At 50.7% G+C, this 23,842-nt stretch overlaps 1 protein-coding gene across 5 annotated transcripts in view; it reads left to right on the top strand.

The window, feature by feature from the left end:
- The first annotated feature begins 489 nt into the window (after positions 1-489).
- Positions 490-23,842, top strand: part of SH3PXD2B (SH3 and PX domains 2B) — a 111,874-nt gene continuing 88,521 nt past the window's right edge. For 2 of the 5 annotated variants that reach the window (XM_060296605.1, XM_060296604.1), the window contains exon 1: positions 908-1,147. In XM_060296605.1, coding sequence (XP_060152588.1) covers positions 1,073-1,147 — 75 coding nt within the window. In that variant the 5' untranslated portion in view covers positions 908-1,072. Of the gene's footprint in view, positions 620-907; positions 1,148-20,080; positions 20,217-23,842 lie in introns of those variants that run through there. The other 3 variants (XM_060296606.1, XM_060296607.1, XM_060296608.1) reach the window with 3 other exon arrangements.

The following is a 23,842-nucleotide window of genomic DNA, read 5'->3' as shown; positions in this document are numbered from 1 at the left end:
AACTTTAACTTCTGAAATATGGCTCAAGCCAGCCAGTGATGGGGTCCCTCCACCAGCTCTGTGACTCCAGAGGCTGCTCTCAGTCACCTCCTCTGTAATACGGGTCAACCACCTTCCCCCGACCCCCTGCCCCCGCAGTTGCCCTGAGAATTCAAAGAGAAATTTTCAAAGAAAAGCAGGAGGCACTGCAGCTGGCATAGAGTGAGGGCTCCACATCTGGGAATCAGTGGCCTTGTTAACAGGCATCCACTGCCCCTCACGCATTCACCACCCTCTTACCCTGTTTTGCTGCTACTCTTGTCATTATATCATACTTGCATTTGTTGGGGGGGTGGAGAGGGGGCGGCTTTTCTTGCTCCTCCCTGAATCCCCATGGCTTGGGGCTGTTTACGACTGCCAACATTTATAGTGCCACCGACGTCACATGCACTTAATCTTGAGGACAGCCCCGGTTGGTAGGCTGTAGCACTAGGGCCATTTTACAGATGAAGAAACCCAGAGAGCCCAGAGAGGTTAAGCCACTTGCCCAAGGTCACAGAGTCGATTAGCAGCAGAGCCGGAGTTTGAACCCTGGAGTCTGGCCCTCACATCCGGCGCCAGACCGTGGGTATCAGAAGGAGTGAGTGCGGGAATGAATCCACCGGTCAATCAGTGATCGCAAGGCGGATGCGCGCCCGTCCCCTCCCCCAGCCGCGGGGGCTCGCCGCCGGGACAAAGGCCCTGACGAGGCCGGACGTGGGCCAGCCGTGTCCGCGCTCCAGGGGCGGGCGTGGGGGCCGGGCCCTTTAAGGGGGGCGGGCCAACGACGCGGAGGGCGGGCCGAGGGGCGGGTCGGGGGCGGGCCGGGGGCGGCCGGGGGCGGGCCGGGGGCGGGCGGCGGCGGGGCCGGAGGGCGCGCGGAGCGAAGGGCGGCGGCGGCAGCTCGTGCTCGGACCGGGCTCTGGATCCCGCTCGGCCCCCGGATCCCGCTCGGCCCCCGGATCCCGCTCGGCCGGCTGTTCCCGGCCCGCTGTGGCGCGCCCGAACACCCCGCGTTCCCCGCACCCGCACTCGGCCCCGCGGAGGAGAGGCCATGCCGCCGCGGCGCAGCATCGTGGAGGTGAAGGTGCTGGACGTGCAGAAGCGGCGGGTGCCCAACAAGCATTATGTGAGTGCCGCGCGACCCCCACGCCCCCTTGAGCCCGTGCCCCATCGGGGGCGACCTAGAGCCCCCACGGCTCTGAAAACTTCTGCCTCCTGCTCTTTCTCCCCCACCTCCCCTCCTCTCCCCTCTCGGCACTGCTGCTGCGCGGCCCGGGTCTCTCCCGGCTCCTCCCTCTCTCCCCCTCCCCCTCCTCTCTTTTGCCCTGTTCCGCTCCTCCACCGTGTCCTCCCGCCTCGTCCCCCCCTTGTCTCTTTGCCGCCCCTCTCCCCCTCTCCGTCTGCTCCTTGTCCCCCCAACTCCCGTCCTGCCCATCCGTGGAAAAGTCTGGCCGGTGTAGGGAACAGAGAGACAGAGAGAGGCGCCTGTTCTCAGGCCGCCCGTCCTGTCCCTCCTTGTCTGGAGGCGCTCAGACCCGCAGTGCCCAGCCACAGGTAGCCCCAGCAGGGATCCCCAAGTTGGCTCCGTCCTTTTGGAGGAGCCAGCCGGAGCGATAGAGATCTCTGAGAATGGATCCCTTGAGTGCCTGCACCATTAAAAAGTTTTTTTAAAAAAGAAAAAGATCCCTGCCCCTTCTCTCCAATAACTTCTGTTTAAAAATGTATGAAAGTTTTCTCTTGGTTATCTCCCTGGCAAAATGGGAATCTTGTTTAGAGCTGGCGGGGACTTGAAAAAATGGGCCAGTAGCCTCATTTTGCAGACGGGACCCTCAGATGGGCTGAGGCGCAGGGAGGCTTCAGGTTCTGGAAGAAGGAGCTGCATTCGGTTTTCCCTGCCTCTGGAAGGTGTACCTGGGGTAGATGGTGACCCGCCAGATGGGAAGTGGGTTCCACACCAGCCTAGGAGCTGAATCTGTGGGTTCAAGGGGCCCTTGGACTACCTCAGAGATTCTGGGTAGAGGGGTAATGGGGCTGTGTGGTGTTGGGCCCAGGTGAGGCCTTGGGGAGGCCTCTCTGCAGGAGGGAAGGGGGCTATGGTGTCTCTGGTGGTGAGAAGGGAGCAGTGGCAGCGCCTAGCTGCAGAGAAGTTAACCAGGAAGGAAAAAAGAGCAAGAGGGAGGGAAAAAAAATCCTAACAAAGAAGTATAGAACAATAAAGAGCGAGGGGCGTTGGCTGGCTAAACTCAGCTCCTTGACCTCCCTGCAAGTCGTCTTGGGATCTCTTTTCTTAAGAGGCTCGTTCTTATAAAGCAGATCTACCTGCCTTACACGAATAGTCTATACAATTCTGAAAGGAGATAGCGGGGAAGCCACTCTGCACTCCCTACGAGAAAGGGTGTGCTGTGTGAGCCTGTATTGTTATTGGCTGGGCAGCCAGTTATTCAAGCCTTAGCCAGGCGGTGGGAAGCTATTTCCTGGACCTGTGGCATCTTTAAATAGAGTGAAGTTTCCCTTGATTCCAGAGCTGGGCTAAATTGTCTCCCCCGCACCCCCTTTCTTTTTAACTGTTTCAAATGCTACCAAATCTTGGTTCCTTGTTTGAGCCTGTTGAGTGTATAACTGAGTTGCCTCTTTGCTATGAAGACAGTTTTTACCAACATGGCAGACAGGAGGAAGTCTGAAATTCCCCATGCTGCCTCCCACCAGATCTGTGAGCTGGGAGCACCAGAATATATACAGCCTCCAAGAAATGGGCATCATCATCCACTCTCTCCTGTCCTCTCTCATCACACGACTATCAGGCACAGGTTCTTAAGCCCATTTGACAGATGAGGAAACTAAGGCTCAGAAAGATGAGGTCACAGTCAGGGCCAGAACAGGAATGTAAATCCAAGTATGTTCGACCCCAAAAAGTGTTATTCCACCAGGTCACACCACTTTGCAGATTTCATACCCCGTAGTTTCCCTACGCAAAGTCCTCTTAAAAACTGAGAATTTTGCCATCATTTGTGATCACTCTGAGGCTTTTCATTCTGTTTAGATCCCTCCCTGCCAGTTTTCTGGAGGTGCGGCAGCTTTGAGGGGCATCTCTGTAAGCCTTCAACCACTTTTTAGGGGCTCCTTCAGACAGGTCTCTAAATATTAACATGGATTTGGGTTTAAATCTTGGCACCCAGCTTGCTGTGTAGCCTCTCTGATCCTCAGTTTCCTCATCTGTAAAATGGGGGTAATGGTGCCCACTTCCTAGGAGAAGGGATCTTGTGACTGACAGGGTTGACATTCCATAACCGTCAGATGCCTGCCTCCCTGCCCTGTGGTATCCATGTTACTCTGACTGGGAACATGCCAAAGTCACATGAGGAGGGATTTCACCAAGAATTTATTTTTCTGCATGTGGGTTTAGGCACTCCTGTGATGCAAGGGAGCCCCCTCCCTTCTAGCCAGCCTTCTGGTTTCATCGGATGAATAGGGGCAATGGGTTGAACTGAAGCCTGAGTCATACACAGGAACAGAGAAAGTTAAGTGCTGTGATGGCAGGAAACCCATCAACAACTGCTAGTGACCCCTGCCCCTGTTCCCAAACCATACCTGCCCCTGCCACTCTAGAAAGAATGGGCATGGAGGTAGCTATTGGCATGGGTCTGGACTTTTTTCCCATTTGGTATATCCTCCTCTCTGAAGTTGGCCCAGCCACTCTGGAGAGATGGCATGAGCAGAGGAGTTGGACAGCCCTGGGCTCAGCCACTTCCTGCTGTGTGACCTTGAGCTGGTCAATTTACCTCTCTAAACTGCTTCTATAATCTGCAAATTGTAAATAGTGCTGCGTCCCTCTAGGGCAGAATTTCTCAGCCTCAGCAGTGTTGATATTTTGGGCCAGATCGTTCTTCGTTGTGAGGGGCTGTCCTGTGCATGGTAAAATGTTCAGCAGCATCTCTGGTTTCTACCCCCTAGGTGCCAGTAAGCATCCCCCTCCCTAATTGTGACAACCAAAAATGTCTCCACACACGTCCCCCAGGAGGGCGAAATCACACACACCCTGGCTTCTAACCGCCCTGCCCCAAACACTGCATGAGAACATACAAGTTAGTTACTGAGGCTTCCCACCACCTGCTCCCTATTTACAGCTACTTCAGCCTCCACCTGTCTCATCACTCAGTTGCCTGGGAGCGAACAGGTCACAGGTGCTGTAGATCTCGTTGGAGAGCTTCACCAGGAGCTCAGGGCTGCCCATCAAGGCTGGGCCACTTGTTCCACCTTAAATGGCATCTTCTCCATGATCAGGGCGGCATCTTCATCACGCCTGGCCCCAGCCTCCTTCACTTGTGGGCAGAGACATCATCAGTGGGCCCAAGGGCAGAGCCATAGGCCACATCTGGAGAATGCAGGGCCAGAAGCTCCTAGGGCCTCCGAGATCCCCATGGGTGGGTAGGGATCATTGTTGACAGTAGTATCAACAGTATTATCATCTGGAGAAAGCTTCCCTGGAGCCACTGCACTCTGTCTGTTGGCGTTTCTCTGCCTGCATCTTCCTGCCGTGGAGCCTAGGGCTTTCTAAATGAATGGAAAGGGGGCTTTCAAGTGTGACACCCTGGGACACCCTCCCCAGCTAGGTTATCTTCCAGCTTGAGGGGAGGAGGAAGTGCTCCCTGTAGGTTTTGCAGGGTTTTTTTGGATCACCCCATTTCCAGCACTGGAGAGGGAGGTACAGAAGCCTTGGGGTTAGAAAAAAGTCTCCCTTAGCAGGGGCCAGGAAATACTGGCTTGCTCTGTCTTAAGATCTTTAGATGTTAAGAAGAGCAAGATGCTAGAAGTAGTTATAGAAGCAGTAATCTTAGCAGCTGAAATTTAATCCATTGTTGTGGGCTAGGCACTGGATTAAGCTCTCTATGTGTATTTAGTCATCACAACAGCCCTTTAAAATAGGTACTTTTCCAATACACTAATACACGATTTCAAGTATACAGATACATAGGATAAGTTAAATATCTGTCAGTCTACCATCCAGCTGTCAGATCTTTACGTTTTGCCCTATTCATTTCAAATCATTTTTATTTTGTAAGAAATGGAATATTGCACATGCAAAGCCCCCTGTGCACCCACTCCAACAGTCACTCCCCCCGAAATAAAAACAATATCCTACATTTGGTGCTTGTCATTCCCATGCACATTTTAAAAATAGACCAACAGATATGATTTTTTTATTCAGTAGCTTTACTGAGGTATGATTTACATACCATAAATTCACCCATTGTAAGTGTACAATTGGCTGATTTCTTTAGATAAATGTGTGGAGCTGTGCAGCCATCATCACAATCCAGTTTTATAACATTTCCATCACCCCCAAAAAGGTCCCTTGTGCCCTGTGGCAATCAGGCCCCTTCCCAGCTAGGCCTCGTGTACCTTTTAATGTTTGTACCTTTTCAGCAGTCCCCAAGATCTTGTATGGAAAGTTTTAAAGCTACAAAACATTCCACTTTTGAGATCTATGTTGGTACATGTAGCTTCAGTTCATTTTAACTGCTGATTCATATTCCATTTATGAATATACCCCTGTCTATTCGAGCTCCTGTAGGAGATTTTTAGGATACTTTCTTGTAGCTGCTTCCTTGCACGTACAGCTGAGGCGAGATTGCTGGCTCTTGGGGTTTGTGCATTTTCACCTGTGCATTTAACGTCCCTGGGAGCAGTGTCTGGGGGTCTCTTTGCTCTGGCTCCTCGCTAACACTCCGAATTGTCAGACTTTTTAGTGGGTACGGAATAGTATCTCATGGCAGTGCTTGTTTGCATTTCCCTGCTTGCTAGTAAAGTTATGTATCTTTTCACACCTTTGTCAGCCTTTTGAGTTTCCTCTGCTGTGAATTAATTGCCCGTTTTATCTTTTGCCCCTTTTTTTGGTATACTGAGTTATTGGTTTTCTGTTCATTTATAGGATTTATTTATACACTCAGGATCCTGGTACTTCAGATAGTTACGCTAGTGTTCTCGTTTTCCCCTTGAGACTGGAGGCTCAGAGAAGTACAGGCACATGCCTGAGGTCACACAGCAAAGAGTGGCAGCGTGGGGATTGGCGTACGTGTATGCGGCAGCCCTGTGATCCCACCCCTGAGCGAAGTGACCTTGGGTGGATCATTTAAGCCTCCAGGCCCCAGTTTCTCCATCCTGGCCCTTCCCTCATCTCACTGTTCATTCACTCAGCCTGGACTGATGAAGCACAAGCTGCCACCAACCCTTAGTCATTCTCACCCCAGGGAAGCTCTGGGCTGATGATGCCCCTGGAGTGATGGGTTGGCAGGCCCTGTGCTGCTGGCCTTGAAACCTCCCTCTCCACCTGCCAGACTCTAAGAGCAACGGGTCTCTCCTCTGAGCAGCTGACTTTTGCAGGATGGGTCACGCCCTTATTAGGCATTATTATCAACATTCTTGTTTCAGTCTGTGGGAGACCTCTGGCTGGCAGGCTCAGTGGTCTGGAACAAACTGAATGTGCTGCCCAAATTAGCTGCGTTCTGTTTTCCAGCCTGCCCCATCCCCTGCTGCCCCCAGCATCCCAGCCATCCTGGCACCCTGTTTTGCAGAAACATGGCATGGCAGGCCAACAAACTTGAGTGGAAAGAACTTGGGTATCAGAGACAAACATTCAAGTTCTGCATGGTCTTGGGTGACTGACTCAACCCCCAGCCTTAGTTTCTGTATCTGGAAAATGAGGACAGTGTCACCCTTCTAAGATGATTGTGTGCTTGTTTAGATGATGTATGCATTCAACCTATTCTCCATCCCTCCTGCCGAGGGATAAATGCCAGCTCCTAGCACATTCCTTATGGACGCACCATTACTGCATGAAGAAAGGACCTGGATTTGAGTTCTCTTCATGAGCTCCTGGGCTGGGTGACCTTGCAGACAAGCTCCCCAAGGGTCTGTAAAATGGGGCCAGTAATAGCGCTTACCTGCAGGTATAGGGCACCTCTCACACACTGCTGATGCCTTTTGTATAAAGGGCACTCAATCAGTGGTAGTCATGAAAACTAGCATTAACGATAGTAATAGCCATGCTCCACATCTCTGCCTCTCTCCTGCCTCCTGCCCTAGGGGCCTGCTCTTTGTTTTCCATGCTTTTTCATTCATGAGGCATTTCTGGGGTGCCGGGCCCCCAGGCAGAACACCCTGCTGCCCTGGGACAGGCCCGTGAGCAACGCAGAGCCCGCCTACCTCCTCTACAGGTAGTTCTTGTCCTGCAGCCTGTCTGCGTCACACAGAGGTAGTACCCTCAGTAGGCGTTAAGCCCCCTCGGGTCGGTTTTTTTTTAATGGCTCTTGCTTTCTTCGGACTGAAAAATGATGGACCTTGTCACCTGCGCTGTGCCATCCTGTTCCCTCTGGTCCATGGTTGCAAGAAGCCAGGCCTCTCACCTCACCTGCCAGGTCCTCCTCAGCCTGGGCTCTTACACTCTAGGCTCTTGCAGTTGTCTCAAGATCAAAGCGGGTGGGGCTGTCATATCTTAAGAGTTACTTGAATGTCCCTTTAGTTCAGACTTGGAACCTGGGCCATTCCTTGCTTCTGGTAAGCAAGGAAAGTACACCAAACAGCATGCGTTCAGATCCCTGCCCTGCCACCTACCAACAGTGTGACCCCAGACAAATTACTTACCCTTTCTGTACCTCACCTGTAAAATGGGAATAATGATAGTTCCAATCTCTTAGGGCTGACGTGAGGATTAAATGGGCCTGGCATAGAGTAAGGGCTCGATAACTATGAGCTATATTAGGAGTGTACAAACATAGTATCATTTATGATAGTAGACGTTGGGGACCACTTAAACACCCATCTGTAGAGAACAAGATAAATGAAACGTACTATATCCGTGAGCTAGAATACCATCGAGCTGGCAAAAATTCCATCTTCTGTCACGGGAATATGAAATAGTAAAAGCTGTTGGCAAAACAACGTGCTCAGGCTGACTCGCACCTGGTTACAAGCGAAGGCGCCTGTGAAAGCACAGAAACATAGCTGATAAAATATATGTCACTTTTTTTTTTTTGCTCATCTGTGCATTGCATTTCTCTATTTTCCAAATGTCCTGTGGGGAACACGTATTTCCTGTTTTTAGTAAAAGTATAAAAACAGTGAATGCTCATTTTAAAAGAGAAGCAGTGCCACACCGTGACGGCTCCAGCCAGGTTCCCACATCCCCACCACTTCATCCTGTCCTGAAGCAGCCGAATCCTCCAGCTCCTCCAAGAGCCTGTCCTCCCCAGACAGATGCTGGCCTCCGAGACTCTCCCCCAACTCCTGCCATGGAACCAGGGCTCTGGATGTGGCTTTCCAGTCCTCCAGCCCAAGAAATAGCAAGAGATGAGTTTAAAATACCACAAGGGGAGGAAGGCCTGAGCAGACGCTTTTCTGGCTGAAATGCTCCTTGCTCAGTGGCCTGGCCCTCCCTCCTGTAGTGCTTATATCTGAATAGGTTGGAAAGACTTGCAGGCCGGAGTTCAGCAGTCTGCACCCTGAGGTCAATCAGGTTAGAGTTGTTGCCCCACTCCCCTGGGCAGATCATCCAACCGCTTGTCACCCACCCTGAGGTGCACGGGCGTCAGCAAGCGGCAGAGTTACCACATTGCCAAAAAAGGCCTAGGGGACCACTCCATGCGTGGTACTACTTCTCATCTAGGACACTCATATCCTGTTGCAAATCATGCGTGCTTTTTTCCTTGGAGAAAGAGCTCTGATAGGGTGAACGGTCTTGGTTGGTGTGACTCAGTTTTCTCCTTCCCCTGGGAGGCCAAGGCCAGCTGCAGGTCACTGCAGCTGCAGGAAAGGGAGCCACTAGATGAGGATCCTGTCGGCCTGGTGGGCGCAAGTGATGACGCATGAACACCCTTGGCCCAAGGAGAGAAGATGAGGCTTCTTCAGTAGGCCGCGTGGCCGGAGGGTTGTGAGCATGGCTTCTGCGCCCAGCAGCTGGGCTCTGGTCTGAAGTTTGAATTTCAGAGAAACATGTAATATTTGGGACCTACTGTCATCCACTCGCTGTTGGCCCTGAGCCTTCTCCTCTGGGAAGTGGGCAGCTTTGGTGGGGAAATTAAATGACCTTTTGTGCGGAATGCCTGAGAGGATGCCGCTGGGGCAGCCGTCCTTGCAGCTTCCTGGCCCGGGGTACTGCCCAGAAACTGGGGCCCTGTGGTCCCTTTCACAGAGCCCTTGCCAGTGGGGTCATCCAGATCCTGGATGGCAGAGCTGGCATCCCTGCCCCCTGCCAGGACATGGGGACAAGCTGACGTGATAGACTTGGGAGGCCTGGTGTCTCCTGCCTGGGGGCCAGTGGGCAGGGGCTGGTGTGGCTCACTCCTCAGGGACTCTGCCAGGAGCCCGCAAGCCCGAGCCTTGCCGCAAGCCATCCTTCTTCTGCCCCATTATCCAAACTACAGGGCATTCTCTCCTCATACGTGCTGGCCCAGGTGCAGGCCTGCAGGCGGGCGATGAGCCCAAGCCCGGGGCCTTCTTTAAACGGTGAAGGGAGAAGGGACCAGAGGTGCATCTGTCGTGCGTGTGTGTGTGTGTGCGCGCGTGCGCACGCCCATGCGCAGAGCTCTCCCGCCTGCTTTTGCAGGCGTCTCCCCAGCCATCCCAAAACTTAGGGCTGTTAGATTTACCAAATGAAAATACAGGATGCCCAGTGAAGTCTGAATTTCAGATAAACATGTAATATTTGGGACCTACTTATACTAAAAAATGATTCATTGTTTATTTGAAATTCACATTTCCTGGGGCATCCTGTGCTTTATCTGGTAATGCTGCCGAGACTACCACTTTCAATAAAACAACAACCAAGAAACCTTCGTACTTTGTAGTACTGATAATGTTTCTTGAGAATCCACTGAACAAAGGTAAGTCCCTTTAGGGGCCAGGCACCTTTGAGCACAGGGATGATACACAGATATGCAAAGCGGGGATTCAGACCTCAAGGAGGTCAGTGTCCTGAGAGACAGGTAGATGACCTTTCAGGGCTAGCCTGGAACTTGGGAATGAGCAGGGGCCTGTGTCTTAGGGTTTGGGGGAAGTTGGACTTGGAGAAGGCAACGCAGTGCAGGTGACCCAGGGCTGGTCACAAAGCATGGGAGGGATGCTGTCAAGTAGAGAAGGGTAAAGGAATTTTAGGCAGACAGAACAGGAGGGAAAGGAAGCTGAAACCCTGGCATGTGGCGTGTTTGAAAAAAGCAGGAGAGATTTGAGTAATAGAGATGGAGCTTGACAGGTGGCTGGAGGCCCCAAGGATCTGGGGGCTTCTGACTGGGCCAAGCCTGGTGGAGGACCTAAAATCCCACAAGCCACGTGGTGTGGCATAAATAAATAAATACATACATACATACATAAGAAAGCATAGACTCTACCCTCAAGAAGGCCACGCCTTCCCCCCACACACACGCACACACACGTGGCTGGGTGGCCAGGGCTCAGGATCAGAGGTATCCAAGATGGAAGTGGTTGGGAGGAGCTGGGACTCAGGGGCACTCCCCCGGCTTGATGGGCTGGGGGAGCACCTTTCACAGGAGAACGGAGGGGGCAGACACAGACAGACCTGGGAGAGAGAGAGCACCTGTCCACAGGAGGACTGTGCAGACAGTGAAGATAAAGTTAGAGAGGGAGGGAGGGATGGGAAATATTAAAGAGGTCTATGATAGCCAGTAGGAATTCTGAAATTTGGGAGGGATTAAATAACTCCAAATTCATTTTGTTCTCAAGACTTAACAATCATTTATTGTTGTTATTATTATTGAATAGCTATCGTTTATTTGAGTGCTTACTGTACGCTCCAGGCTTTTCATGCTTTGTGTCGCTGGATCTGAGCAGCAGTTCTGTGAGGTAAGGAGTATTAGGATTCTTGGGCTGCAAGTGACAGAAATGAACCTAATGAACTTAAGCCATAGGAAATGTATTGGAAAGATGGCTCTGGCAGAACTTGGCTCAGCCCCCAGTCACAGAAAGGACAAGGAGTTGAAACTGCTTGTGGGCATCAGAGCATCACCAGAAGCAGGCACCTGCTCCATCCCTCAGTCCCTTTGGCCACTCAAGAGTCCAGTTCTAGGAGGAGAGAATCTGATTGCCCAGCCAAATCACCTGACCATCCTTTGGTCAGGCAAGGGCAGGATACTGTGATCCACAGTCCCACTGAAATTGCCAATAGTTGGAGGAGATTCAGAGCACTGTTGCTGGAAGAAGGGGGCATGGAGCCTGGACAGGTGGAAACAACAGATGTCTGCTACATAGGTACTGTTATTAGCCCATTTCACAGATGTGGAAACTGAGACTTTGAAAGATAAAGTACTTTGCCCAGGATGACACTCGGCTCTGCTGCCTATCATTGAATATAAAGAAGGGTATAGTCAACTCTCCCCCTAGATTTGAAGGGAAACGTTGCCTTAAAGCACATAACAAGAGTATTTTCTACCCTGCTTAATTAAGCAGAATTGCATGGACCCCCTGCCTACTGCACTGGCAAAGAAAGCCAGAAACCCACTCAGTGGCGTCAGCATTTCCTCCTCCCCAGCCAAGGTGTGAATCAGCAGCCTGTGGCTTCGGGCCACCATTGGCTGCCAGTCAGTTGCACAGATGTGTGTTTGTTGTCTGCCCTGGGCTAGGCCTGGCCCCAAGCCGAAGAGAGGCTGAGATGACCAGGCAGCCTTTGTCCTTATAGAGGTCACCATCTGTTTGGAACACGTCACCACGGCATAAGGGCTGTGGTGGGGCCTGCAGTAGGGCTCTGGGGACAGGGCAGGGGTCTGAGGCCTGGACTGCCCATTCCCCATTCCCTGCTGGACCAGAGAGGTGGCGCTCTGAGCTGGAGTCAAGAGGAGGTGGGTGCTCTGGAACAGGGAAAGCCAACTGGCAGAGTTTTTAATATGGGTGGAATTCGGAGGGTCCTTGAACTTGGAAGGGGGAAGAGTACATCTTTATTCTCACTAACCTCCAATAGCAATTTAGCACTGCCTTCCATTATGAATGAAGGCAGTGACCCTCAGTGATATTAGTAATACCTGTGACTTTGTCACCAGTAGAAATTCACAGATATTTTCACGTCACTTTACAGTTGTTGCATTTATCCTCATCACTGCTTCAGAACTGTGATGTTATTCGACCCACTGCTGGATTTTGTTATTTATTGCATTAATAAAAGTGTACATATGTTCATAATTTTATTTTTTGAAACATTTTTATTACAATTCAGTGTTTCATTTGGAATGCTATATGCTTTAATTTAGTCATTTTTAAATCATTTTGAGAAGCGGACCATAGATTTCATCAGATTGCCAGAGGGCTCCGTGGCACACAAAAAAAGGTGAAAAACTTCTGGGTAGAAGTTTCAGAGTTCGGACTTGGAAGTGAAGCATGGGTTTGACCTGCCTCTGCCGGTGACCAGCAGAGTGTGTGACCTTAGTAAGTGACTTAACTTCTCTGTGCCTCAGTTTCTTCATCTGTAAATTGAGGGTAAGAATAGTACCTACTGTGGGTTATTTTATGTAAAGGGTTTAAAGCAGTGCCTGACACATAAAAGTACTGAATGAATAGTTACCTGTTAGTGTTATATTATCTTTACCATCATCATCTTTACCGTTCCCTGACCAGTGATGCGCTTTTTTTTTTTTTTTTTTTTGCGGTACGTGGGCCTCTCCCTGCTGTGGCCTCTCCCGTTGCGGAGCACAGGCTCCGGACGCGCAGGCTCAGCAGCCATGGCTCACGGGCCCAGCCGCTCTGCGGCACGTGGGATCCTCCCGGACCGGGGCACGAACCCGCGTCCCCTGCATCGGCAGGCGGACTCTCAACCACTGCGCCACCAGGGAAGCCCTTGATGCGCTTTTTTAATAAGCAACCTCGAACGATGTGACACAGGTCATCTGGAATGACCACACCTTGAGAAACATACTCTAAATGGACTAGTCCAGGATGCACCCCCCTAAGATTTAAAAGCAGTCTTCCCCAAAGATTTGTATATTTGGATATTTAGCAGTGTGGTAATTAAAATAATACTGAAAATGTTTATCATTGGAGGCATGATTAAATAAATGGACCACTAAGGATCCTTTATAATTTTTGCTGAGAGAATTTTTAATGAAATGGGGAAATGCTCACCATGTAACACAGGTGAAAAAGATCATGTATATACAATGTGATCTTAATTTCATAAACTACTTCAACATATAGAAAAAGGGTCTGGGAAGAAGTATAACCAAAGCTTCGTCTCTGGTAGTAGAAATGTGGATGCTTGTTAAGACCTCAGCCTCTGCCATCAGACTTTATTACCAACTCTGTGGAACAGGTTACTTCACATGCTGGGTCTTACTTTCCACCACTGCTGGGTGGAAACAGTAATACAGTGTAGCTTTATAGGAAACACATCAAGACCATTGGTGGTTGTGAGCCGTTACATTGTTTTACATTGTATTATATGTTTATGTATTATCCCAGGTTTCTCTAGAGAGGAGAGGACAGTGTAGGACAGCAGAGTCAGGAAAGCTTCCTGGAGAGAGGGAGAAAGAGGGGACCCTGCTTCCCTTTTCCCTTTTTTCCTGTCTCATAGACTTGTGTATGAAGCGCAGGAAGCTGGCAGAGAAGTCCACATAGGGGTTCACATCAAGGCTGGGAGGAATAGTCTCTGCCAGATGAGGAGCCCAGCAGGGCATGGGTACAGGGGTGGCCAGGGAACCCACAGAACCTGACCATCAGGACCACATACGATTTCATGTGGGAGAAGGGGCTAGCTACTTGGCTGTACAAAGTTTGGAACCCACTTCTGCAGCCCCCCTACTTTATCTGGTGGAGGAATCCCTACTCCCCTTCTGATACCAATAGATGGCTGTCCCCAGCGTTTGAGAGCTCAGTCCCTCTATGTTCTCATCTAGTTCTTTTCTCCTCTTTGTTCATGTCCCCAAGCCCAGTGGGACAGGAAGATGAAGCTGCATTTATATGGAGGGGGCAGCTGTTTAGGGAGTATCCTAGAAATCCTAATTGACCCCTTTCTGCCCGTCACCCAACCAGGGCACTCAGCTTTGATGCTGAGGTTCCTAGTGGACCAAGCCCATCGTGGTGCTCATCCATTGGATATGACTCTGTTGACTCGTCTCCTCCTCTCCCACCAGCCCCTGAATCCCTCATAGTCTAAGGACAGGTGCCAAGTGTGTTCCTTGAATGAAACCATAACTTCTTGGGCTCCCTCAATCCCTGGGTCCCGTGATTCTAGGATGATGACCATTGATGTTATCCTTCAGCTGACTCAGAATTGGATTCCTTGTGATGACCCCCCACTGACACCAGACTGAGCACTGTATCATAGTAGTTAAGGCACAGGCTTTGGAGGCAGCCAGACCTGGGTGTAAATCCTGGCTTTGTCACTTTCTACCAGTGCTATTTAGGGTACGTCACTTAAGCTCTCAGAACCTCAGTATCTTCATCTGTAAATGGAGGAGTCATCCCAGTTCCCGACACATAGTAAACACTCAAGAGAAAAGTAACTAATTCTCAGTCTAGTCCAGTGGACACAGATATAATATTATAACCCCTTGGGATGCTACTAGGTTGAGCCATATGAAATTGTCAATTTTTGACTTAACAAGTGGCAACTTCACTTAGTTCAACCTAATGATCTGGGTTTGATTTGGGCCTGAGGAACTTACTTTTGCATGGAAGGGGGTAAAGGGCCACCACTGTACCAGGTATCTTACAGACATTATCCCATTTACACTTTACAACAGCCCTGAGGGACAGGTAATACTATTCCAGTCATCCCCTGGTATCCACGGGGGATTCGTTGCAAGGCCTCTTATGGATACCAAAATCCACAGATGCTCAAGTCCCTAGTATATAATGGTGTCGTATTTGCATATAACCTTTGCGCATCCTCTCCAATACTTTAAATCATCTCTAGGTTACTTATAATACCTAATACAATGTAAATGCTATGTAGATAGATGTAAGTACAATGTAAATGCTATGTAAGTAGTTGCTGGGTCACAGCAAATTCAAGTTTTGCTTTTTAGAACTTTCTGGAATTTTTTTTTTTTTAATCTGAGCTTGGTTGAATCCTTGGGTGCCAAGGGCTGACTGTATTAGCATCCCCATTTACCAAATGGGGAAACTGAGGCTCCTAAGTAGCTTGCTCAAGGAAGTGGTGTAGCCAGGATTGGAACCCAGGTCAATCCAACTGAAAGTCTGTGCTATTTGCATTGCTGCTGTCTTGAGACTGGGCTGCCTGTTCCACATGGTGTGGCTAGCGAGTTCGCAGCATTCTCTTGGGCTTCCTCGCCCAGGAGCTGGCAGCTGTAGCCCAAAACTCCCCGAGACGCTGCCTGTGGGACCCCACATTTCTTGTTCTGGTTTAGACAGTCAGCTTCTGCAGTTTTCTTCTGCTGTGTCTTTGGCTTTGGTTGGGGGACTGGAAGGGGCATTCTGGAGTCAAACAAACCTGGGTTCAAATTCTGGCATCCTCCATAAACAGCTGTGTGGCTTTGGACCAGCCCTCTGACCCCTTTGAACATCAGTTTACTATGGTGTGAAATGGGATGGATAGTAAGCTTCACTCCATAGGGTTCCTGAGAGCAGAGTGCTGGGGATTTCACAAGTGCTCATTAGTATTGGTCCTCAGCTGGAGAACTCCTATGCATCCCTCAAGATCCAGAGCAGTTGTTTTTTCATCTGGAAAGCCTCTCTAGGTACCACCAACAGAATTAGCCCTCATCCCCTCTGTGCTCCAACAGCAGCTGTAAAGCGCTCCTTATGGGGCCTGTGGCCTATGAGAAGACTCTACTACTGTCTTTTCTGTTGAGTACCTACTGTGTGCCAGGCACTGTGCTGGGCCCTTTAGGTGTGAACCAAGACCCATCTGACCACATATGTCAGGCTTTTTTCACCATGTCCCACAGCCCTGGTTTATTTTACTTTATTTTTTTGGCCACGCCACGTGGCATGTGGTATCTTAGTTCCCCGACCAGGGATCAAACCGTTCCCCCTGCAGTGGAAGCACAGAGTCTTAACCACTGGACCACCAGGGAAGTCCCCCATGGCCCTGGTTTAGATCTTAGCTCTGCCACATGCTGGCTGTGTGACCTCGTCTGAGCCAGTGTCACCACATCCCGTGACGTAACATAAATGAAGGACTTAGCATAGTGCCCAATCAGCCCAGTAAACGTGGCTCATTTTGATTCTTTTTCATTACTCAGACAGCTTTACTCCTACTGCCTGTGTGCCTTGCACATAGTGGGTGCTCTCGTTGGCCGCCCAGTTCTCCCCCTAGGCAACCCTGCTAACACAGGAGAGGCCCTCTCTCGGCTCCATTTCCTGCATTGCCCCGGGCTCCTCTGAGGCCTGGCAGCCTCGGAGATCTCCACGAGGCCTCAATGCCTGCCTTGGAGGCTTTCCTAGAAAGCTAGCCTTCAGGTTGGTTTCGGCCGAGCCTGGCTCCAGCTCCCAGCACCTCTGCTTGCCATTGGAAAGCTCCCCGTGCCGCTTCGGGCCAGATGTGTGCAAGGCTGTGAGTTGGCAGCCAGAGGCCCGGGCTGGCGCTGCACACCCAGTCCAGCAAGTGTTTCCACCAGCTCCGTGTCTCCATCTAGAAGAACGGAGGTGCTGCACCCGGCCGGCCCTGCAAGTGGGTCATGCTGCTTGCCATCTGGATGAGGCTCCGGCAGTCATGGAAGGATGGGCTCCAGGGAGAGGCTGTTGATTGGATTTCACAGAGTGACATTCGTGACTTTTCCCTTTCACTTAGTTCACCTCAAAAGATTTGAGTTGGCCGGCCTGAGCCACCAGCGCCTCACCTCTGTAATGGGGTTATCAGTGATTGCACTCAAAGCTTCCTGTAAGTCAGGCCATGTGCCAAGCTCCTGTCCTGCATTAGCCTGTTGAATCCTTAGCCAACCCTATAAAGTAGGTACGACTATTCTCTCCATTTTACAGATGAGAAAATAGAGGCTCGGGGCCATGAAATGACTTGTAAAGTCCCACAGCAGCTTTAAGCTGTAGAGCCGAGAATCATACCTGGGTACCCTAAAGCCAGTGTCTATCTTTTTTTTTTTTTTAATGACACTAAGGAGTGATTTTTATTTTTAATTTTTGACTTACATGTGTGCAGGAAAATTCCCTTTTTTGGTATAGCATTCCATGAGCTTTTATACATGCGTAGGTTCTCGTAACCACCGCCCGAAACAGGATGCAGCATAATTCCATCACCTCCTAAGAATTCCCTCGGGCTGCCCTGACTCTCAAATGGTATGGGATGCTGCCTCCACCTGCAGTTGGAATTGCTCCTGCGCTGTTCTCTTTTTCTCCATCTCCTGTCCAGAGAGGTCTTGGGGTGAGACGTGGACTTCTCTCCCAGGGCTGGGCCCTGTGCCTGCATTCTTCTCTGTAACAAAGCTGGTTCTGTTTCCAGCACCCTTGGCAGTTGAGCTGTTCACTCAGCCATTCCAAGAGCATTGTTACCCCAGACTCAGAGAGCCTTGAGTGAGGTCACCTTGATTTATGACCGTGTGGCCCTGTCTTGGCTTTTTGTCTGTGTGTCCGCCTGTTGGTCTCCCACCAGGCAGTTCCTGAGAGCCCAGTGTCACCAGGCACTGGAAAGATTGTGGTGAATGAGACAGACCTGGCCCCTGTCCCTTGAGGGCTCCGAGGGGAGTGGGGTGACAGTCACCTGAACAGAACAGCACACCCAGAGGAATGTGTGCTGAGTGACGGCAGCCCTAGTGGCTGTGGGAACCCAGAGAAAGGAGGCCAGACCCAGACTGGGGGTCTCCAGTAAGGCTTCCAAGAGGAGGCAGCCTCTAAGCTGACACCTAGGAAGTGAAGAGTTGCTACAAAGGTGAAGGGAGAGAAGATCCTCCCTCCAGAGGCAGTGGCAGGTGCAAGGACCAGAGGCAAGGGAGCACCTGGCCAGGTGCCCCGACATGCCTTTGTTGTCTTCCTCCACTAGGCTGAAAGCTCCAGGTGGACAGGGACTTCTGTCTTCCTCGTTCACGGCCATATCCCCAGCCCTCGGAAGGGAGCCTGGTACACAGTAGGTGCCCTTGTCTGTATTTGCTGAATGAATGAATGAACGAACTGAGATGTTTGAAGCAGAGGAGAGACACGATTCAATTTGTGCTTTAGAGAGACCGACCCTGTCTCCCACCTCCTGGCCTGGCACCCCTCTGCCCCCAGGTACAGTCTGAGACCTCAGCTCCACCACCCACCTGAGTGGGCTGGGGACAAAAAGCATCTTCTCTGCCACTCACACCACAAGCACTTGTCTTTGGGCCCTATTCCAAGCAATCGCTTAATTGAAAAGAGAAAAATTGGCAGCCGGCCACCCCCAGAGTGTCACTTGCTCTGGCGCCTGAGCTTGGTGATTCCTGATGCTGACTTGGGACAGGAAAGCTCTGGCCTGGGACCAGGAGAGCCAAGGCCTGGCCTTGGGGGTCTGGAAGGAGGAGAAGGGACTTCAGAGGCTGAAGGAGCTGGGCTTGGAACTGAAGTCGCTTACTTCCCAACTGCGTGACCTCAGGCATGGTGGCATCCTGGGTTTCCACCTCCCCAACCTGAGGGCGGACCCCCCGTCCCGCCAGGTGTTTCATGATGATTGACAGGATGTTGGTAAAGCACCTTGCACAGGGCCAGCGCATAGCAGCAGGTTCCCCAGCGTGGTTGCTGATCTTATCTCGGCCCTCCCGCCACTCATCCTGGTCCTGCCTCACTCTGACATGACACTCAGGCGGCATTTCTCAGGATTAAACTTAATGTACCTTCTTTAAAAAGATAAATATGCGTTCCTCAGCACTTCCGGTGGCGATGCTGCTCTGGGTGTTAGGAAATCAAATACACTGTGGGTGTTGCAATTCCAAAAAGAGGTTGGGAGTGCTGACCTACATAGGCCAGATGCTGGGCAGACAGCTGGAGAGAGCTGACAGATCGGAACCAAAGGGAACGTGTGGTCTCCACGGGGACAGCAGAATCATGTTTCCCATTAGTTAAGCCGGTGGAGCCCATCCAACTGCCTCTGCCCTCTCCTCACTCTCCCCCCTCTCCTTGCTCTCTCCCACTCTCCTCCACCCTTCTCTCTTTCTCTCCCTCCCTCCCTCCCTCCTACCCCCACCCACCCCCGCCCCAGACTGTGTCCTCCACCTTAAGCCTGGGCAGCAGATAGCCAACGAGGTGGATCTGGAGCCCAGCCATTCATTACCAAGCTGCTCCCAGAAACCCAGCCAGTGTGGGAGCTTTATTGGGGTGGCCGGGGAGGTCACACTTACCTTTTAAAGCTGGTTTCTTAAACCAGGGTTTATAGACTCTTGGACTCCCTCAGACATATTCCCAGGAGCCCTCTCTGCAAGGAGTGGGTTCATCTAGATCTCTAAACTAACACTGCTGCTTGATTTCAGGGCTGCACGTGTTTTTGTATTTAATGAAGGTTGCTCTGGCTGCAGTGCAGGACAGCTTTAGTTATCCTGGGCTGAGGACTTGCTGCAGAAACTGTGTGATCCGTGGGCAGAAGCCATAGCCCCTCAGTATGCTGCGTGAGAGACAAGAGTTTTTCCTCCCTCTGGCTAAAAAGGGCTCTGCTGTTTCTCAGGTCTGAGAAACAGCATTCTGGAGTGGAACTCCGACATCCTCAGCACCTCCCAAGAGGAGCCCTAGGTCTGGTTCCAGCTCTCCTCCTTGCACGCTGTGTGGCCTTGGCAAGTCCCTTCCCCTCTCTGACCTCGTAACCCCAACTATAAAATGAGGGACGGTCTAGAGCAGGGTTTTTGTATATTTTAAAGTCTTGGAACCCCCAGCTGTCGGCCTGAAGCAGGCGAAGGAGGACTGTGGGCAATGGAGGAGCCCAGGCCCTGTCTAAAGTCTCCACTGATGGTTGCCTTGTGGCAGCGCGGACCCACAAGGTCTGGCGATTGGGCCTGCAGGCTGCCAGGTTACACCCTCTTCCATATATAGAAGAGCTAAAAGTGGGAGTGCCTCGTGGAAACCAGGATGGAGAACCCAGAGCCCGACCCACCTCACCAGGAGCCTGGGGCTTCTTGCAGGACAGTTTGACCGCTGGCCTAATCACCTAAGAACTCTCCAGATTTAAAGTCCTCTGGGGGAGTCGTTGTGCAGGAGGCCCAGAGGGGCATGAGGAGCTTGCAAGGAAATTTGGATACTGCCGTGGAAGTGGGAAGAGTCCATAGCTAAGAGTGGAACCCTTAGTAAGTCGCTACACCCCTCGGTTCCTTTGTTTGTTTGTTTGTTTTGTTTTTAAACAGGACGAGACAAGGTGTAGTAAGTGTCAGGAGTCAGGAAGGGCTTCGCGGGGAGATGCTTTTTTTTTTTTTTAAGATGTTGGGGGTAGGAGTTTATTTATTTATTTATTTTTGCTGTGTTGGGTCTTCGTTTCTGTGCGAGGGCTTTCTCTAGTTGCAGCAAGCAGGGGCCACTCTTCAGCGCGGTGCGCGGGCCTCTCACTATCGCGGCCTCTCTTGTTGCGGAGCACAGGCTCCGGACGCGCAGGCTCAGTAGTGGTGGCTCACGGGCCTAGTTGCTCCGCGGCATGTGGGATCCTCCCAGACCAGGGCTCGAACCCATGTCCCCTGCATTAGCAGGCAGATTCTCAACCACTGCGCCACCAGGGAAGCCCCCCTCGGTCCCTTTGTTAAATGGAGGGGTTGCTCTAGAATCAGGGATGTGTGCCGTACACATCCTCCCAGTCCCAGGTGCCCAGGGCAGACATTGCTAATGGAGCACGGATCTCTGTCTTGCTGATGTTCCTTTCTCACAGCCCTTGCAGGAAAACAGCCCCAACTCTCTGTCCCACTGGTGCCCTCTCTTTAGATGTTTTCTTTGGTCTCCCAGGTCATTCCAGGTTCCCCACCAGCACTGTAGAGCCAGGAGAGGGCTTCCAGCTTGAGAAATGTGGGCTTGTTGGCCTGTAAACAACAGAGCCCCAGACAGAGCGAGAATGGCAAGGAGTTCACTAAAACAGCACCGCCCTCATTGTTGATCATCCTACCGGCACCATCACAATGTTTGGCATAGCCACAAACCCCCTGTACTACATATTCTTAATTCAGTATTCTTCAAAGTGACTCACTTTTTTACTTCAATTATTTTTAAAGGGAAACTTTAGCTGTCCACCATAAATGGAAAACCAGCAGCCCTCGCTAGAAATAGAAGGAAACTAAATAGAAAGGAAGAAGAAAATCAGTGTGTTAAAGTTCTTCCTGGCAAGCGTTGCCTGCCGTGAGGTCTTCTGTCCCTTCTTCAGGAAATGAGACCAGCAAGTGTTGGAAGGGGTGTTGAAAAGCTGCTATTGCCAACTTTCTGAGCCAGTCAGGGCCGGAAGGGAATGGCAGAGACTAACTTTCTCACTATGGGATTCCCTGCAGTTTAGTGCCGAGCCCTGAATCACCTAAAACCGGCCGGTGTGCCCGAGCTCCTGCATACGTTGAGACAGTGATCTAAGGACCGTCACTTTGAAAAGCGCTTGGACCAGACCCTCCCCCAGATTTAAACCTCTGGCCACTGCAACCCAGATCAAAATGTAATCACTTTGTCATGTGACTAGTGCAGAAGCCACACCCCTTCTAATTAATATCAGCGGGGAATTACAACCAGATTCTTTGCCAGCCCTAGAAACCCCACCATAGAGATTTGCAAAGCAAAGTGAGATTGGAGGACATTCCCCCGTGCCTCGGGGATCTTATTCACTGGGCAAAAACACCTTCTCATGTTCTCTAGTTCACGTGATGAAAGCATATGAGATCACAGTGCTCCGGAGGTGGGGCAACAGCTGTTTCATATCATCCTGCCCTGGGGATGGCATATCGATGGAGTTCTGGGGCCTTTCCAAGAGTTGCGGCCATGGGCAGAGGTGTGGGCCAGTGGGTCTGCAGGGATAAGGCATGTCAGTTAAGCAGAGCTGCCTGGAGCTCGCCTGTTTCTGTTACGTAGCCATGCCCAGGCCTGGCTCCAGCTGTTGTCCAAGGGCCTCTAAGCTTTGTTCTGTTTGAAATCTTTATTCATGGGTGACCTGACCTTAGAAATGGAACATAAATTTCTTTGTGTCTAGTGGGATCCCTCCAGGCACTGGGAGCCCACACTCCATTGGGCTGGGTTGGACCTGCCAAAGGAGGTGACTGTGGAGGAGTTAGGAAGCATTTGTGGAACATTCTCCCTCAAATCCCAGCCACAAGCGGAGATTCTAACCAACACAGATTCCATTTCTGGAGCTGTAAAAAAATACCTCATTCGATCTTTGCCTGTGAGGTAGGAAGGATGAGTGTCCTTATCCCCATCTTTCAGAGAACACAAAGGCTCAAAGGGGCAAAAGACTTTCCCGAACTTAGAGTGAGGTCAGGGCTAAGACACCCTCTGCCAACTCCCAGCTTCCTCCCATCCCACACTCCCACCTCTGTCATCTGCTGTACCTGCACCCAGGAGGTGCTCCGTGATCTGGAAGGATGTTCCAGAGGAACGGCCCTAGGACTGAGCCGAGATAGTGAGGGAAGATGGGGTTCAACCTTGGTGTTCCAGACGAGAGAGTGTGTCAGAGACACATTTCTTCCTGTTCTCCTAGGAAAGTGACATTTTTGTTCTGATTATAAAAGAAAATACACAGTAGAAAATCTGGAGAATACAAGAAAGCTTCAAGAAGAGAATTTTTAAAGTCTTAACATATTCCTACCAACCCAGAGCAAACCATATATATACATGTTTATATATATATATATATATGTATGTATATATCAGTGGTTTATAGACATACACACATACTTTATATACAATATAGTCCATCCACATTATTTGCCGGTTCCATATTTGGGAATTTGCCTACTTGCTAAAATTTATTTCTAATCCAGCATCAGTACTTGTAGTGTTTTCCCGGTCGCTTGCAGATGTGGGCATGTGCGTGGCCGCAAAAACCGTGTGGCCTGAGGTGCATTTCCCCAGCTGGGGTTGAACGAGGCAACCTCTGCCTTCTTGTTCCAGCTCTTATACTCTGAACAAGTGTCTTTTTCATGGTCTCTTTATTGCCACATTGTATACATCTCGTGCTTTTTTTGGTCATTTCGCTGTTTAACATGGCCTCAAACCGAGTGCTAAAGGGCTGTCCAGTGTTCCTAAGTGTGACGTGTCTTTTGGAGGTGTTAGGTAAGCTTCGTTCAGGCATGAGTTACAGTGCCACTGGCCATGAGTTCAAGCTTAATGAATCAACAATATACATTAAATAAGGTGTCATTAAACAGAAACGTACAGCAAGGCTGTGTATTGATCTTTGGATGAAAATGTTGTGATCAGAGGCTCACGGGACCCCAGCCCTCATTTCCCCTGGTTCTGTGTTCACTAAGTCGGCCTTCACCGTAATACACAAATGAAATATACACAAGCACGCACATGCACTTATATACTGTATACATAATTTTTTTGAGATTAGATTGTTGTTTTAGACTGTTCTTTTACCTGAGATAATGCCTGAACTTTCCCCTGTATCACAGAACTCCTTTAGTGGCGCACAAACCTTCTTCATGCTAAGAGGGAAACTAACTAGAAGGCCAGTCCCCTGCGTCATAGCGGCCCTGGGTGGGCAGGTGGGCCCTAGAGGCAGGAGCTAGAGTGCGGACGGGAGCCAGGCAGGGCTCTCCCTGCCTCTCCTTTCTCTGCCTCTCCTTCGTTCGTCCCTCTCTGCAGACCAAATGTCTGTCACAAACTGGAGGTGGCTCAGGCTGCAGGAGCATCCTCTCGGATGCTGATATATTCAGGTCTGATTTCAGGTTCCCGAGAAACTGACCATGCCTGGACCAGTCAGCTGTGGCTGTGAGATGAAACAAGAGGTGCT

This window comes from Globicephala melas, chromosome 3 (genome assembly GCF_963455315.2).
Source record: "Globicephala melas chromosome 3, mGloMel1.2, whole genome shotgun sequence".
NCBI lineage: Eukaryota > Metazoa > Chordata > Mammalia > Artiodactyla > Delphinidae > Globicephala > Globicephala melas.
This window is presented reverse-complemented; position numbering and strand designations above follow the sequence as displayed.